Below are 14,476 nucleotides of genomic sequence, written 5' to 3'. Positions count from 1 at the left end.
ACATGATGAAACTGACGTCAGGCACATAGCGCCATTTGGTAGTTTTTAAACAAGCCGCAAACCAGACAAAGATATATTGGATATATTGCGAGAAAGAAGGAAACACTTGAAAAGAGAGAGGAGGAAGATGCAATACAAGGCGCCACTTAGGGGGTGTTGGTATGCCTCCGCCGCCTCTACTAGAGTGTACTATTCTAGTACACTCTACCTCTACCTCCATGGAGCTTCCTCCATGTTTGCCTCAGCGGGAAAAAGAAAAAAAAATAGCTCACAAAGTAAAGAGATGCGAGGCCATGCGGCTGATGTGGCGGCGCAGCTTCTGACGGGTGTCGCCTATCGTGCAGCGCGATGGCTCCGATGAGCATCGAAGTCGTGCTCGCGGTACACTATTGTGCATGTGTGTACGCATTCCTATTACTTAAACTCTTAACGTTCCTTGCGAGGCGACCATAAGGCGCCTGGAATCGACTGTCTGATTCGACTCTTTGCGGATCATGCGCGGTCAGCGCCGAGCGGATAAAAGAGGCCCACCGGTCCGAGTTATGCCGAGTCGCGGACTGAAGATATCGCCTGGACAGTCATTAAACCTTTCATAACTCTCCGTTCATAGGCCTCTGTGTACGCACTAAAAGTAGATAAACGTCCATTCTTTACATGTTTACAAAGCAGTGATGCATTCGCAGCTAATCTTTTCTTAGCGCGCAAGCTTTAACGCTTTGCGAAAACTACGTCTGCCTAAATTATCGGAATCGAAACCTGAGCACATTTATCATTCGTTATTCGTTAGCATTGAGGAAGGAAGGAAGGAAGCAAACAAGTTCTTTCCTTCCTCCATGTTCGTTAGTTAGCACTTGTCATGCGTAGTCGCCTGCAGGAAACCATGTCTTGATAGCTGCGTTTAATTTTTACAATAATAGAGCTGCCAATAAATGCATTATATATCCAAAATATAAAATAAAACTTGGGAAAACATCTAGCTACTTTTAGCTCCTTGCTAAATTTTTTAGCTACCTTTAGCTACTTTCACGCTGCCATCTAGCTACTTTTGCTCACCGACATTTGGCAACACTGAATTGACGGTGCCAGACTCCGTAAATTTAAACCACCTGGAGATTATTTAAAGGGGTAGGAACACCAAATTTTTGTGCCATACTTTTGTGTTGTAAATACTGCGTAGAGATTCTGTAAGCGTCGTAGAGCACCATGTTTGAAGGGCAAAACTGCATTACACAATTTATTACTATACGCAGCAGTTTCAGTTCATAGTTATTAGGTTTTCACTCGACATCAAAACTGAATGCATAACAAGGAAATGTCACGTGGGCCAAAAACTGGTGACGTCAACGAGTAGGCGCGTCGTCTGCTCTGTCTGCAATGTGACTCCGTCATATGCTCTCATGGCAGAGTCTACTGCGGAAGAGTTGGTCGACTGCATCCGTAAACATGATGTTTGCGTCATTTTGGCGATCCAGTCACGCTGCGCCAGCACGAAACACTCGGAAACATGCCGTTGTCACCTGCGAACAGCTGTCACCAAATCACTCTCCGACAACTTGTTCCTCGCAGCAGCGCCGATGTCGGCCGCTCGCTTCACTACAATTTTGCCCAAATTCCTATGCTATGCGAGTAGCTGGGAAAATTTAAAAAATGGGAGAGGCTTTGACTGTGAAGGAGCGCATGTAAATGCTCACAGGTATATAGTTTGAATCACACTGATCGAGGCATCGCTTTCGTGCGCAGTTTTGAGCATGGCTTATGCGTGCGAACCTTCATTCACAATTTTAGCGAATCAAAACGATCAAGTACAGTTTTGGCAACAGTGAACTGAAATCAGCAATTGCTTACATCGCAGTACGCGTGTACAGTCACCATGAAGCGCCGGTGTGACCCCGGTGCGCCGAGAAATGCTGCAAGTGACCCGGAACAGTCGTCTGCGCTACTTGTGGAGAGAAAATTAGGCCTATTGAGGTCAGTCTCCATACGCACGTTTTATCGAGGTTACCGAATCCGATTTTTTCTCCCTAAAAGGGTGCTTTTTATGGAGTTGATGGCAAATGTAGGACGTATTAAGCTTGCAGACAAAGCAACTATTCTTTCCTCTCGTCAAGAGAAGGCACTATTTTTCATCGCGGATGCGGGGAGTACAAACAAGAGTTCTAGCTCTGGCAGTGTTGTACTTGATGTATGAAACGGAGTATAGCTGTGAGTAGGGCAGGCAAAGAGCAAGCAGTTCGACACCTGGCGCGCCCGTGGGAGGCGTCGTTGCCGAAGGCTCCGCATTTGTGCAGGCATGCTACTGTTGCAAGAGTTAACAGCAGTCCTAATAACATTTGCCTTTTCCGGTATAAAACCAAATAGCACTACATTGCCTCACTGCTGTGCCACCGGCCACTTCGGTCTCGGCTACAGCGACCGACGCCAACCGCCAACCATTGCCGCTACAATTTTGGCTACATTGAGCCGTCGTGCTGTCCGTGCGTTAGAACTGTTAGAATGCTACGGGTGCAATAAAACAGCCAGAAATAGCTGACCAGCAGCATTGTCTCTTATGTCAAAACACTGTGCAGTGACGTCACAAATACTTGAATGTGGGTTTTTTCAGTGAACCTACGTCACAGTCTTTGCACTAGCGATAGGCCTGGAATGCAAGAGCGAACATTTCCACAAACTTTAAAAAAGAATTAACCTATTTTCTACTCCTCCCTTAAGTCTAATACTTCGACTGCAATGGTGGTCTTCAAACACAAAGAAAGCATATGACACGCTTTGCACAACCTTGTAATTTGGCATCTCTACCCCTTCAACGTTCACTGACATCGCACAGGACACAGGAACCTAGCTTTTCACCTCCACCCAAAAGCAGCCACAGAAGCCTGGGTTCGATTCCGCACTCATTGTATTTGATATTAATTTTCCTGAAAAATAGAATCCCACCTTAAGCTGACCAAAAAAATTTTCAAACTATTCACAATGGGCTCGATCAGCAGAGAAATGGGAATACAGAGTAAGACACTCACCTGAGACGGCCCAGGGCCCTCGAAGCCAGGTCGACGTACCCCAGCTTCCTGTGCAGGGGGTATGTTGCGGGACTTGCCCCGCGACCGACCCCGTGCGCGTCCTGTAGGCTGATCAGACATGTCTGAAAAAAGCACATTTCCGAGAAAAGAATCATGTCTTGCTCGCAAACTCCCTTTTCAGCAGCTCAAACTGACAGTGCAGATTTTAACTACTGAAGAAATGATGCACACTGTCACATTGCAATCTAATAGACAAAATAAACAGTTAAAAAAAAAAAAACTTACAGCAGCCTCGAGCTATGGTTTCAGAATGGTGAATTAAGCCACTAAATGCTAGCACAGGGGCCAGTTGATTATCATATTTGGAGACATGCACACTACTAGCGACACAAAGGGACAGATGAGACAACACACAACACAAGTGCAAAGTTTAATTCTTATTGCTTGTGTCTTGCTTTGTGTCTCACCTGTCCCCCTGTGTAGGTAATAGCACACAAGTCTCCAAATAAAACCACTAAACAAGTTCAATCTCACAGAGTTCTCATTGAGTGGCAGAACAATTTTATCAAATTAAATTTTTCCGCAAATGGGCAAATTGTCAGTGCAACCAGAAACAGCCATAAAATAAATTTCAGAGGAGAACAAGAAATGAATAAAAATCGTTCTCAGTATCAGTCTTGAAACCAAGGCTGGTGAATCGGTTAGGGTCTGCAAAGTGGATGGGCATGCCTTCTCCACATCAATACTTTCAGCGTAAACGTTAATACTGCAAAAAGAAGTGCTAGAACTACCTTTGCAAGTAATGCTTAATCATGCAAAAGAAAAAAAAAAAATGGGAGGGGGCGGCACAGAGACGGAGTGGTTTAAAACCACTTGGTGGTTCTGTGCAAACGCAGTGCATGCTTTGACACTTTTTGGAACTTTCAATGTGTATGCTCAAGCTGGAGTTCGGGTGTAGCAAAGCTGCCAAAGTAGAACCAATTGAGTCAGTGGCCATAAAATTTTTTTTTAGGGCTATCAAGACACTGTTGTCACACAGCAGATTTCAATGACATTGAGTAGCATGTGTACAGACAAATGGCACCACTAGTAACAGCAGGATATTGCTGCGAAACCTTCATAACAGTATTTGTTTTTTAACAGCCGCTGGCATACAGGCTTATCACTCTGATTCTTGACCGCGTATCAGTTCCGTAATCTTTGTTTGTTAATGCTCGATGTCACGAGTCACGCCTTTATCAGTTTTGTTGTAGCACAAGGTGCACCGAGATTTGTCTCGAAGGTTCCGGCCACTCAGGTGTCTTTCCACAATGTTCCAGGCCGTACTGGTAGCTGTTTGCGACGTTATCGAGATTGTTCTGTGCAGCCTTTAAATTGAGCGTTGACGAGTGTGACGAGCATTCTTTGTTCGACGATCGACCAACACGTTTGCTGCTATCGCCGCCGCCGAGTTGCTTAGTTCTTTTGCGGGCGCAAGTCAGCCCAATAAAGAGTTAATTTCCGTACCATCAAGCCTGCGTCTTCTTTTGGTGTGTACGGCCTTGTCACCACTACGTGACAATATCGTCAATCTGCCGAGCAATCATTTTAACTGCTGTACAAAAGCTAGTTGATGAATTGGTTAATGTAGTCTAAAATTTTGTAATTATTTCAAAATATTTTTTTCTTTGAAGTTGGACCCAAAATAAAGAAAATTATTTTAAGACCCACTCCCCCTTTAACAAAGAGGCACAATTGTCAAGTATGTGCTTGTTTTCCCAGCAGAATCATTAGAACTCATGTAGTTCATTGCAGAAAGGAGTTTCCTGGGTCCACTGAGCGGTAAAATCAGGTTCTGCTAAATTTGATGGAAAAACATTAAGGTTTGAAGCAATATTGCATTTTGGAGCAGAATCGAGCAGGAAAAGCAGTTTGGAGCAGAATGAAGCAAATGGAGGAGCACTTCCAACCCTAAGCTCTACTACTCTCTCAGAACTCTACTGAGATTCAGTGACCGCTTACTTCCGACTGGCTGAATGGTAGCTTCAGTTCTTTTCATAACAGCAATAACTCTGCAGTCGGTACGCGTAGCAGTAGTCAAAGCTCGCTGATGCAGGGAAGTGCTTTCTTTCCGCGAGTGGGTAATACTGTAAATTAAGCTTAAACTGGCCCAAAACAAAAGGGTAAATTAAGTGCGATATTAACACGCCCCTAGACTACCAAGGAAAGAATCATGCAGGAGCGGTAGACATGCTATATCCCTGGTTATTCCATTTAGTGTGTCACAAGAGCAGTGCCGAGAGGTGGCTTCTTGGTGTGCCCTTGCATCCAATATCAAACTGCTCGCTCTGCACCTGCAAGGAGTGCTCGTCCTAATGGCACTCGCACGATCACTTTGCAAGTGTGCGCATCTGGGTCGATGAGCATCCTTAAGCAGCTGCTGGCAGCGCTGGAAAACTCCATGATAAGGTGAATATAGAGTCTGCTTGAAAGCAACCTTCGAATGCATGATGCGCGCGCGCATCGTGCATTCATGGCTGGTGATATGTGCCAGTATGCCTGTGGGCAGCGCGTTGCCGCAGGAAGCGCGCCATTAATGTGGGTGCACTGTAATCAGGTTTACAGAGAAGCGTATTTGTTGACATGTTTTGTTTGCTAAACTATATACTAATTATTTTGCAATCCCTTTAGAGTTCAATATGCCTGGAATCAATTATACAGCCAGAAACAGCAATGGCCTCCTTACAGATAAGTGACATTGCAACAAGGACATATACGAACGTCTGTTCCACTAAGTGAAGCAGAAATCCTTCTCGGAGGACCAATAAACTAAGGAGCAAAAGTTTCACACAGATGCAACCTCTTCAGGTTTTAAAAACGGCAATAACCACAACAAAACATGCCACAAGGCCTCAGACAAAGTGAATAGCTCCTAGCTCCAATATCTAGTATGGGGAGTTCGCCCTGTCACATCCATGCCATAGGGCATAGCTGCAGGGCACAGAGACAGTGGGCATGCTCGATTTTCAGTCCTAGGCAGTCCTGGACTGGTGACACAAGTCTGGCATTCGATTTTTCTCGGGCAGCCCAGAAGTTACGTCCACCAGTACAGCTCCCAGGAAAGTAGTGCCGTGCCGGCAGACTCCGTGCACATTTTAAATACTTCATGTGTTCCTGCAGGCAAGCTGCAAGACATTTGAATCTTGCATCTTCACTTCAGTGTCATGAATTTCACTACACACTGATGCATCCAGAGCACCTAAGCACAAACTGTTTGCTCAGTTTTTTTTTTTTTTTTTTTTTTTTTTGCATTTTATCAAAGCAGAAGCATCTTAATTTTGGCTTTCAGCCATTATGCAGTGTTCGTCCTCTTGCAGGACTGAATGTGTGGCGGTTGAAAAAATCCAGTATCCAGCTATCCACGACAATATCAATTTTAGCTTGAATAGTTTGGGTAGGACCTTCTGTACGAAAGAGCAGTAAACAAGTTCCTTGCTCTGCCATCACAGTTGCTTCAGACCCCCATGAAGATAATGAGTTTTGCAGTATGCCACCACTACGCTGCCAGCATCCTCTTTCATGTAAAGAGTTTAAAGTGCAAAGAAATGCTACTCGGACCACACATGCCCTATGAGCTGTGCCATGAGGTCACAGCCTCAGGCCTGGTTGGCAGCCTTGTTACATTGACAGGACCTTTCTGGTCTACCTGGTAAAAAAGGGAAGCCTCAGTACCAATCCAATCAGAGGATGCACCGCTATTACCAGAGACCCCGAGAGGCCCCCCACAACAATGGCACAGTACCACGTGCGCGCCAAAACACGCCATCGCAACCCGTCCAATATACATTCGTTTATGACCGGATGGCTTCTGCGCACACACTTTTGCGTGCTCCATCCGATATAGATCCCTAATAAACTTCATTCCTCCTCACTAACACTGAGTTAGTAAAGAAAAGCTTCTAGCGCTCTTTCAAGAAACAACTGCCGGCTCTATAGCCGCAGCGCTATAAGTGCATAATGAAGGAAAACAGCAAAACTCGTGATCCAAAAGTTTCTAACAAATCATCACTACGAAATGTAGCAGCTACAACTGCTTAACTGAATTGACAATCCATATTTTACAGCATTTTTGAAAGCTGTGAAAGTGCACTGACAACGTGCACTCAAGACGAGGAATGGTCGAGGAAGAAGTGAAAACAGCCATACGGAGCCTAACTAACTATTAATACAAGTTCTGCAAGGGTAAATGCTGCCTCCCATACCTGTAAAGTGAGTTGACATCTTGTCGTTTCAAATTATCCTTAGAGAAAAGAATACGAAGGCACTAGACACAGATACGAACACTGCTCAGATTTTTATTTTCGTGTTCGTCGGTTATTTGTATACTTGCACCTATAAGCCCCTTCACGGGTTGAATAGGATATCTGCACACACAAATATTGTATCTAAGCAATTGCAACAGTAATACAGTGACAACCTTTTGAAGGAGAAAGGGGCAGTGACAGTGGTCAACTCTTAGGCCTAGCGTCCTAACAATGCCAGTTGCCCGCCATGTGATTTGTCAAAGTGCTAACCACGCCGCGGTATTGAAAATAAATTCCGCCCACGTCTATCACAGAGCGGACAATAGTTACTGCACCTTCAAATGAAAATGGCGCAAAAACAGGGCCTTGTGCACTGCAATGTCGGCCCAGAGCAAAATATTTCCCAAGCTAAAACGCATGTCCATGGTAGATGATGTGCGCGACGCTGAAAACACATGGACGACTTCCAAAACACAAATAAGAAAAGCCGTTACTTACTTAAACGATTTACATCACACGTTGTGAATAAACATTTCAACCCAACTGATTAAATAATAAGCTGCTATGCAGAGTTGTGTTGAGACGCAGCAAGAGCCAAGTTAGCTTGTTGGGCCCGTTTCTTGACGCTACAGAGCCATCTTGCATTTATTACCACGCGACGCCGAGATCCGCACATTATGCCCAAGTACAATATGATATATCCATATAAATAACACTCCTTTCGATTAACACGGCTCAATAGTAGAGATACGCACATACCTTGTCGTGAACACGGCGGATCACAAGAATGCTTGGTTCGACACTGGCAGTATTTCCGGACTTTTAAAATAAACCGCACATTCACAATGCTACTGCAGGCGTAAAATATCAAAGCTGCAACCGGCTACAACTAAACCCGTAACTCAAACACGTAGCAACTTGCCGCAATCGGCGAACAACCTGACCTACCTACCACGCGCTTAAACCAGCGCCTGTTTTACCAGTTTTACCACTACACTACTTCGCTTTGGAACATGTTTGCAGCGAAACGGTGCGTGCTGCTTACCAACGCCGCTGATGCCGCTGTCGTCGCTTTAGAACTATTTAGAACACAACCAAGACACAACCACGTAAGCGAAGTAAATAACGCTAACCGCAATACCCTGGTATTGTGCAAAGCCTGGATGAAACTGACTTTTTACAGCAAAATATATTAGCAATATTAGTATAAGAGATCATCAATATAGCTGCGGCGGCGCAAGCGGCAGCAACCGCGGGCATGAGGCAACTGTCACCATCATGTTTCAAAGCGGAGCTCTTACATTCCTTCTATTCATCCATCTATCCGAAACCCCTCACTCAAATTTTACACCTCCTTCTCAATCTTTTCTTCCATGCTTTCTTCTCCTCGACACAATCCGGCGCGTCCCATTGGGCGATCAACGTCACATGCGGCAAACCAATGAGCATGCCAATGAACGCGCGCTTTTCTTTTGCATATCTTTTGTTGCTCCTAAAAAGCGCGCGTAAACGCGACGTAAACTCGCGACGTTGTGACGACGTCGGCGGGGTCGGCGGCATTCACGATGCCGCACTAAGTTCAGCGACAAGCTGGAGCATCGCCTCCTGTAGAGGCAATGGCTGGAACGATGGCTGCACAGTAGTCCTGTAGTGACGGTCAGCGTGCAGCGCGGCGTCTGCGAGAACCTGTGCGGCACATGTTAAAATCTGCATTCTAGTTCGATCAACAGATAGATAAGTGTTCCGGGACAAAATTCTGCTGGCAGGCGTATGGCTGTCTCAATTCACACGCGAAAATTCATATTATAGATGCCGACGTGAACGTCGCTGGCCTGAGTAGGTGGTGGTGGTGGTACATTTAACGGAAAAGAGCATTCACAGGGAGGTACGATATTGGACCATGCCCTCACAAGCGCTAGGTGAGGTCCTTAGTACGGGACTCCAGTGGCGTTGGCTGCTGCCCGGGCGCGCTCAACCAATGTCTTTTGGGCCTGTAGGTCAGAGCATCCGAGCAGGGTCGCCTCCCAGTCCTCCCGGGTGGGTTTGGGGTAAGGGGGGATAGCAGGGTTGGAGGGGCAGGTGCAGGTGCAATTCTCCGCACAGTGCGGACAGCTGCCCGAAAAAGAGTGGTCGAAGTGTTTGAGAGCTGCCGGGCACAGCAAAGTATTTGTGTGAAGGCGGGGCAGAAGCCGCTCCTCCGCATTTGAGAGGCCTTTACACTGGCGGGAATAAATGCCGTGGCCAGATTGATGTAGTAAAACAATATCTTTGAAAGAATAAGCCGGAGCGAATTCGAGTTCCTGATTATCAGGGTCGGAGGGGAATGCCCGGTGAGAAGAGCGCGCGGGCGGCGCGTCAGCTGCCTCATTTCCCTCAAGGCCCATGTGAGCAGGAGCCCATGAGCGGGATCCCCGGTGTAGACGCTGTTTTGGAGTAGGTGATAGACTAGGTACGGTACCCAGCCCTGCTCGACGTTCCGACAGGCCCCGCGAGAGTCGGAAATAATTGTTTTGGAAGTGGGATGAGCTGCAGCTAATGCAATGGCGACCTCCTCCGCATGTGTTATATGTTACGGGCTCGAAAAGTAAGTCCGTTCACTATAGTTCGGATTGGTGGACGGCTGCAGCCGTTTACCATCCCCCATGGTGGTGACCCCAGGCGTCCATGTAGAATACGCCGGGTTTCGATCCATATATAGTGACGAGCCAGGGCTTCCGCCCGCGCCAGGTGCCGGCCTCACGGGTCATGTTTGCGGGAAGAGGGCGCATTTTCACTGGGATGGAATGCGTACACGCTCTTCCATGAGAATGGTGTGTTGGATATATAGTCGGGCAAGAAGGCGGCGACCCGATGATGTCTTCGAGAGACGTGTATATTGGTTTGTCATGTGGGCTTCCCGCAGCTCCCGAAACGTGTTCACCATGCCCAGCCCCAGGAGACGCTGGTTGGTGGTGTTCACCGGGAGGTCCAGGGACCGTTTAATAATTTTGCGGAGGATGACTTCGAGTGCATCCTCGTCTTGCTTCCGCAGTTGGAGGTACGGAGTCGAATATAGAATTCGACTGGTTACAAATGCATGCGCCAGACGCAAGGAGTCCTTGCATCGTAACCCCCCGCGCTTATTAGAAACCCGGCGGACCATGCGGCCCACCTGGTCCCCCACCTTGCCAATGTCGTTACTGACCATTTGTGTTGATGTATGAAGAGCCCCAGTACCTGGACTTCGACATGGTCAGGGATTGGACCTGTCTCAAGAAACAACGCAATTTTGGCTGTGCACTTTGGTGATGAGCGTATGTGTACAAATTCAGACTTCTGGGGGAGCATTGAGGCCGCAGCGACAAGCATAACAGTCTACTACAGTCTGCTGCAGGTTGAGGCCTCAATGTCTCTGAGGGAGCCCTGCGTGGCCCACAGGGTGATGTCATCGGCATACAGCGCATGCTGCACACCGGCGACTGCGCCCAGATGGGCCGGCAGGTGCGTCATAGCCCGATTGAATAACAGGCAAGAGAGAGCACCGCGCCCTGAGGTGTACCCCTGGTTCCTAAATGAAAAGGCCCATGTTTCTCATCTTGGATTTGAAAGTAAGATTGTCTATCGGTCAAAAATTGCTGAATGTATTGAAAGCCGTTTTTACCGCAGTTAGTTTGAGCGAGGTGGGTGAGAATGATTTCGTGGGTAACGCTGTCGAATGCTCTCTTCAAATCCAAGGCGAATACAACCTTCGTCATTATGGGGGTATTCGAAGGGGTCGAGGATAGCCCAATTGAGTTGTAGCAAGACATCCTGTGCAGATCTGTGTGGGCGAAATCCGAACATGTTGTCCGCGAAAATGTGTTGGGATTCCATGAACTCGGACAACCTGTCGCGTACCATCGTCTCTATCAGTTTGCCCACAATTGCCCAGATGGGATGAAGGTTGTCGTTCCTCCATTTGATGGGGAGTGGCACTTCCCCAAGCCGTATTGAGTCAATGTAATCCAATAAAAATATGTATGCCGGGTCGGGGAGGTTAATTGGCTAACAATTTGACTGTAATTATGTCACGACCCGGAGCAGTGCCACATTTCATTTTCGCCAGGGCCGCCCTCAGGTGGTGGAGCTGGAACGGTTGATCCAGCTCAACATTCTCAGAGCCTGCACAAGAGTATGCCGACCCGCGGGGGTCCTGAGTGGTGCACAAGTACTGGTCTCGTAGCTTGTGGGCCAACCGAGTTACGTTGCCCTGAAAGCTGTGTATTGCTCTTTGGAGGTGTTTTTGAGTTTCCGTGCGTGCTTGCGTTGGGTCAATTAGGGCGTGGGAGAGTCGCCAGATGTTCCGACTAGACATCTGCCGCGCGGCTGTATTGCATCGGGCCACCCAGTTGGAGTCTGTGAGTTGGGCCGCATACTCAGCCGCTCGCTGGGTGAGCTCGGCGATGCGAGCTTTAAGGTTGTGCTTCTGCCGGCGCCACCGACAGATAAGGCTATGCCGGGCCTCCCAGAGGTGGAGGAGGTGGTTGTCCACATCCGAGACCACCTCTGAGAGCTGAATTTGAGTTTTGGAGGAGCAAAGGCTGGAGACAATTGTTTGGACCAAGATCGGTAGCCTTGCTCATGTATGGGTGTCTCAATGTTATAGTTTTGCCCGAACTTGGTCCAATCTAGGAGTCGAGCTTGTGTTGTGGGTCGCGCAGAAGGACGGGTCCTAATAGTTGTGTTGAGAAGGCAGTGGTCGCTGCCGATGGTTTTCTCGATGTTGACCCAGTCTGCATACTGAATGTTGCGGGTGAAGGTCAAGTCCGGACACGAATCCAGAGTCACAGAGTTGCCTATACGAGTTGGGTGGACTGAGTCAATGTGGAGAGTGAGGCCAAGCGTTGACGCAAGCTCCGCCAACTAGCATCCCCGCTTCTCTTCACGACGGTAGCCCCACACTCGATTGGGAGCGTTGAAATCGCCCACAATCGGGAGGGGGTCCCAACCTGCAACTCTGAGCGCGCTGCTAAAGAGGTCCACGAATAAAACATTCGGTTATTTCGGAGTGCAGTATACATTGAGTATGTGTAACGGTGGGTGCTGCTTGCGGAGCGAGAGGAGGGTCACCATTACAAAGGAGTATTCAAGTAGCAGGTCTAAGTCGGCCTGGTTGGCTGTATAATTTCTATGGACGCATAGACAAGTCGAGGGGTCCTGCTGGAACGTCGTATAATTTGTTAGTGTAGCGCCTTTCCCTAGCTCTTGGAGGGCGATCACAGCTAGCAAATGCTCGAAAGTTGAAAGGAAAAGCTGGAGGTCTCCCGACAGTTCGTGTCCTTCCTCTGGCCCCCTCCCCTGCCCCTTCCCTTCTTTTTTCTCTCTCATTGAAATGTTCTTTGATAAATGTTTTTCACCACACTGAACTAGTGTTATTGTGTACTAGAATGCTCACAAAACCCACTACTACAGACTTGCTGAATGAGATTATTTTTCTAGGGTCCCTTTAAGTCAAATGGAGGGGAGTGCCAACGAGGATATATATCTATATCCATCTTGGGAAGCCCCTGTCAAATATCATTTACCCACACTGCAGTCCAAGCATCTGCTTAGAAAAGGGCACAAGACGCCGCACCAAGCCTCTAAGGGCGATATGTTGCCAAAGTACAGTACGGGCGGGACTTGAGAATTAGCGTGATATGGTTTTTTCTCTATTTTTACTTTTGCAAGCTTCAAAAAGTGACAACACCACCCCTAGAAAGCAACGTCGCTGGGACCTCGACACAGTCACATGGTGCTATTTTCCAGATTGTTAGAAATTTCTCACTGAAGGTAGTACAGTAGCTGGCAAATATACAATACCCCAACGAAACACACTCCGACTAGAATAAGTACATGGCATATTGAGCTTAACGTCCCAAGGTGACATATATGAGCTATGAGAGATGCAAATTAATAAGACAAGCACATCAATAAAGCTTGATTTTAAATTTCTAGGTCAGCAGAACAAGCATCAATTTTTGCTAGAAGCTCGAGGAATAAGTAAGTCTTAATATGCACTCGTGCAGATCTAAAGCCAGCAGAGAAACATGAAAACATTCTTGAAACCTCTATGCATGCATTACCTGCGAAGCGAGACCCTGATTGCCATCTCAAACGGCCATTTCATTTAGCAAAAATTAAGTTGGCAGAGCACTTGGCATAGAGATCAAATTTTTCTGCAATACTCCTAAGTGTACCGTTTATGCTTGCAGTTCTTGATCTCTGTCTTCAGTATGTTTTGTCCCAATTTTTAAATGAGAATAATCATGCTGTTCCTTTTTTTTTGTAATTCAACGCATGATATTCTCATCATGCTCTTAAATTTGCACTACCTACACCTAATTTAAAATAATCTTCAGCAGTTTCTAATTTGAGATGCATGGAGAACAGAGAGCACATACAAAACTCATAGTATGAAAAAGCTCTTTCACATTATCCATGGCATCCTCTTTCTTACATGCAGTAGCAATTGGTCCAGAAGTTGATCAAGTGTAGTTGAAGTTTTTCTAAATTTCGTTTAACCACCTAATTATTCGGTCATTATAGATGTGCTGCCAACTTTCCATCTGGGGAATAGGCTCAAACACAAATATTTCTTAGCAAGAGTTGTGCGTATGCTCCAAAATATTTGCACGCATCAGTTGGTTTCGAACGCAGGGCCATCTGGAGTTGTGTAGGCATGCTGCGTTTTTGCCTATGCCACTGCCGACTTCAATTTACAAAACATGGTGCTTGAAGCTATAGTACTGCATTCTACCATGAAATGTACAGAAACAGCTGCAAGATCTACACTATTTAGTCCATTCATTGCTACCTGCTACTATGACTGGTTGCAAACAATTTTTGATGAAGGCAGAGGACGGCAGAATGTAGGGCCAATTAAAAACTGCCACAGCCTTCATCAGTTCACGCACTAAGCCACTGGTAAACCTGGCTCTACTGATTACCTATATTGGGCATAATGTGCCAGCCAAAGAATGCTGCTAATGAGTATGCACGATATCAAAGAGGCACAAATTAAGAGAAGTGATTAAGCAAGTAGCAAAGTGGATTCAGAAAAAGATTTGCAATGGAAGCTGCAGACACAAGCTATAACACTGTCATACCATACCATTAAATGCAGAGCTTAACGTGCACACCAAATTTTTAAAACTTCATAATCACACTAATTAGGGA

At 46.6% G+C, this 14,476-nt stretch overlaps 1 protein-coding gene across 2 annotated transcripts in view; it reads right to left on the bottom strand.

Moving 5' to 3' along the window:
* Positions 1-8,495, bottom strand: part of LOC146196549 (piwi-like protein Siwi) — a 62,682-nt gene extending 54,187 nt beyond the window's left edge. Inside the window, exons 1-2 of one of the 2 annotated variants that reach the window (XM_084598296.1) lie at positions 8,346-8,495; positions 3,018-3,139 (exon numbers count right to left, since the gene is read on the bottom strand). In XM_084598296.1, coding sequence (XP_084454422.1) covers positions 3,018-3,137 — 120 coding nt within the window. In that variant the 5' untranslated portion in view covers positions 3,138-3,139; positions 8,346-8,495. The other variant, XM_084598295.1, reaches the window with a different exon arrangement.
* Positions 8,496-14,476: the final 5,981 nt, after the last annotated feature.

This window comes from Amblyomma maculatum, chromosome 3 (assembly GCF_055883805.1).
Source record: "Amblyomma maculatum isolate TAMU_Amacu chromosome 3, ASM5588380v1, whole genome shotgun sequence".
Lineage (NCBI taxonomy): Eukaryota > Metazoa > Arthropoda > Arachnida > Ixodida > Ixodidae > Amblyomma > Amblyomma maculatum.
The sequence above is the reverse complement of the archived record's forward strand: the minus strand, read 5'-3'. Positions and strand labels throughout refer to the sequence as shown.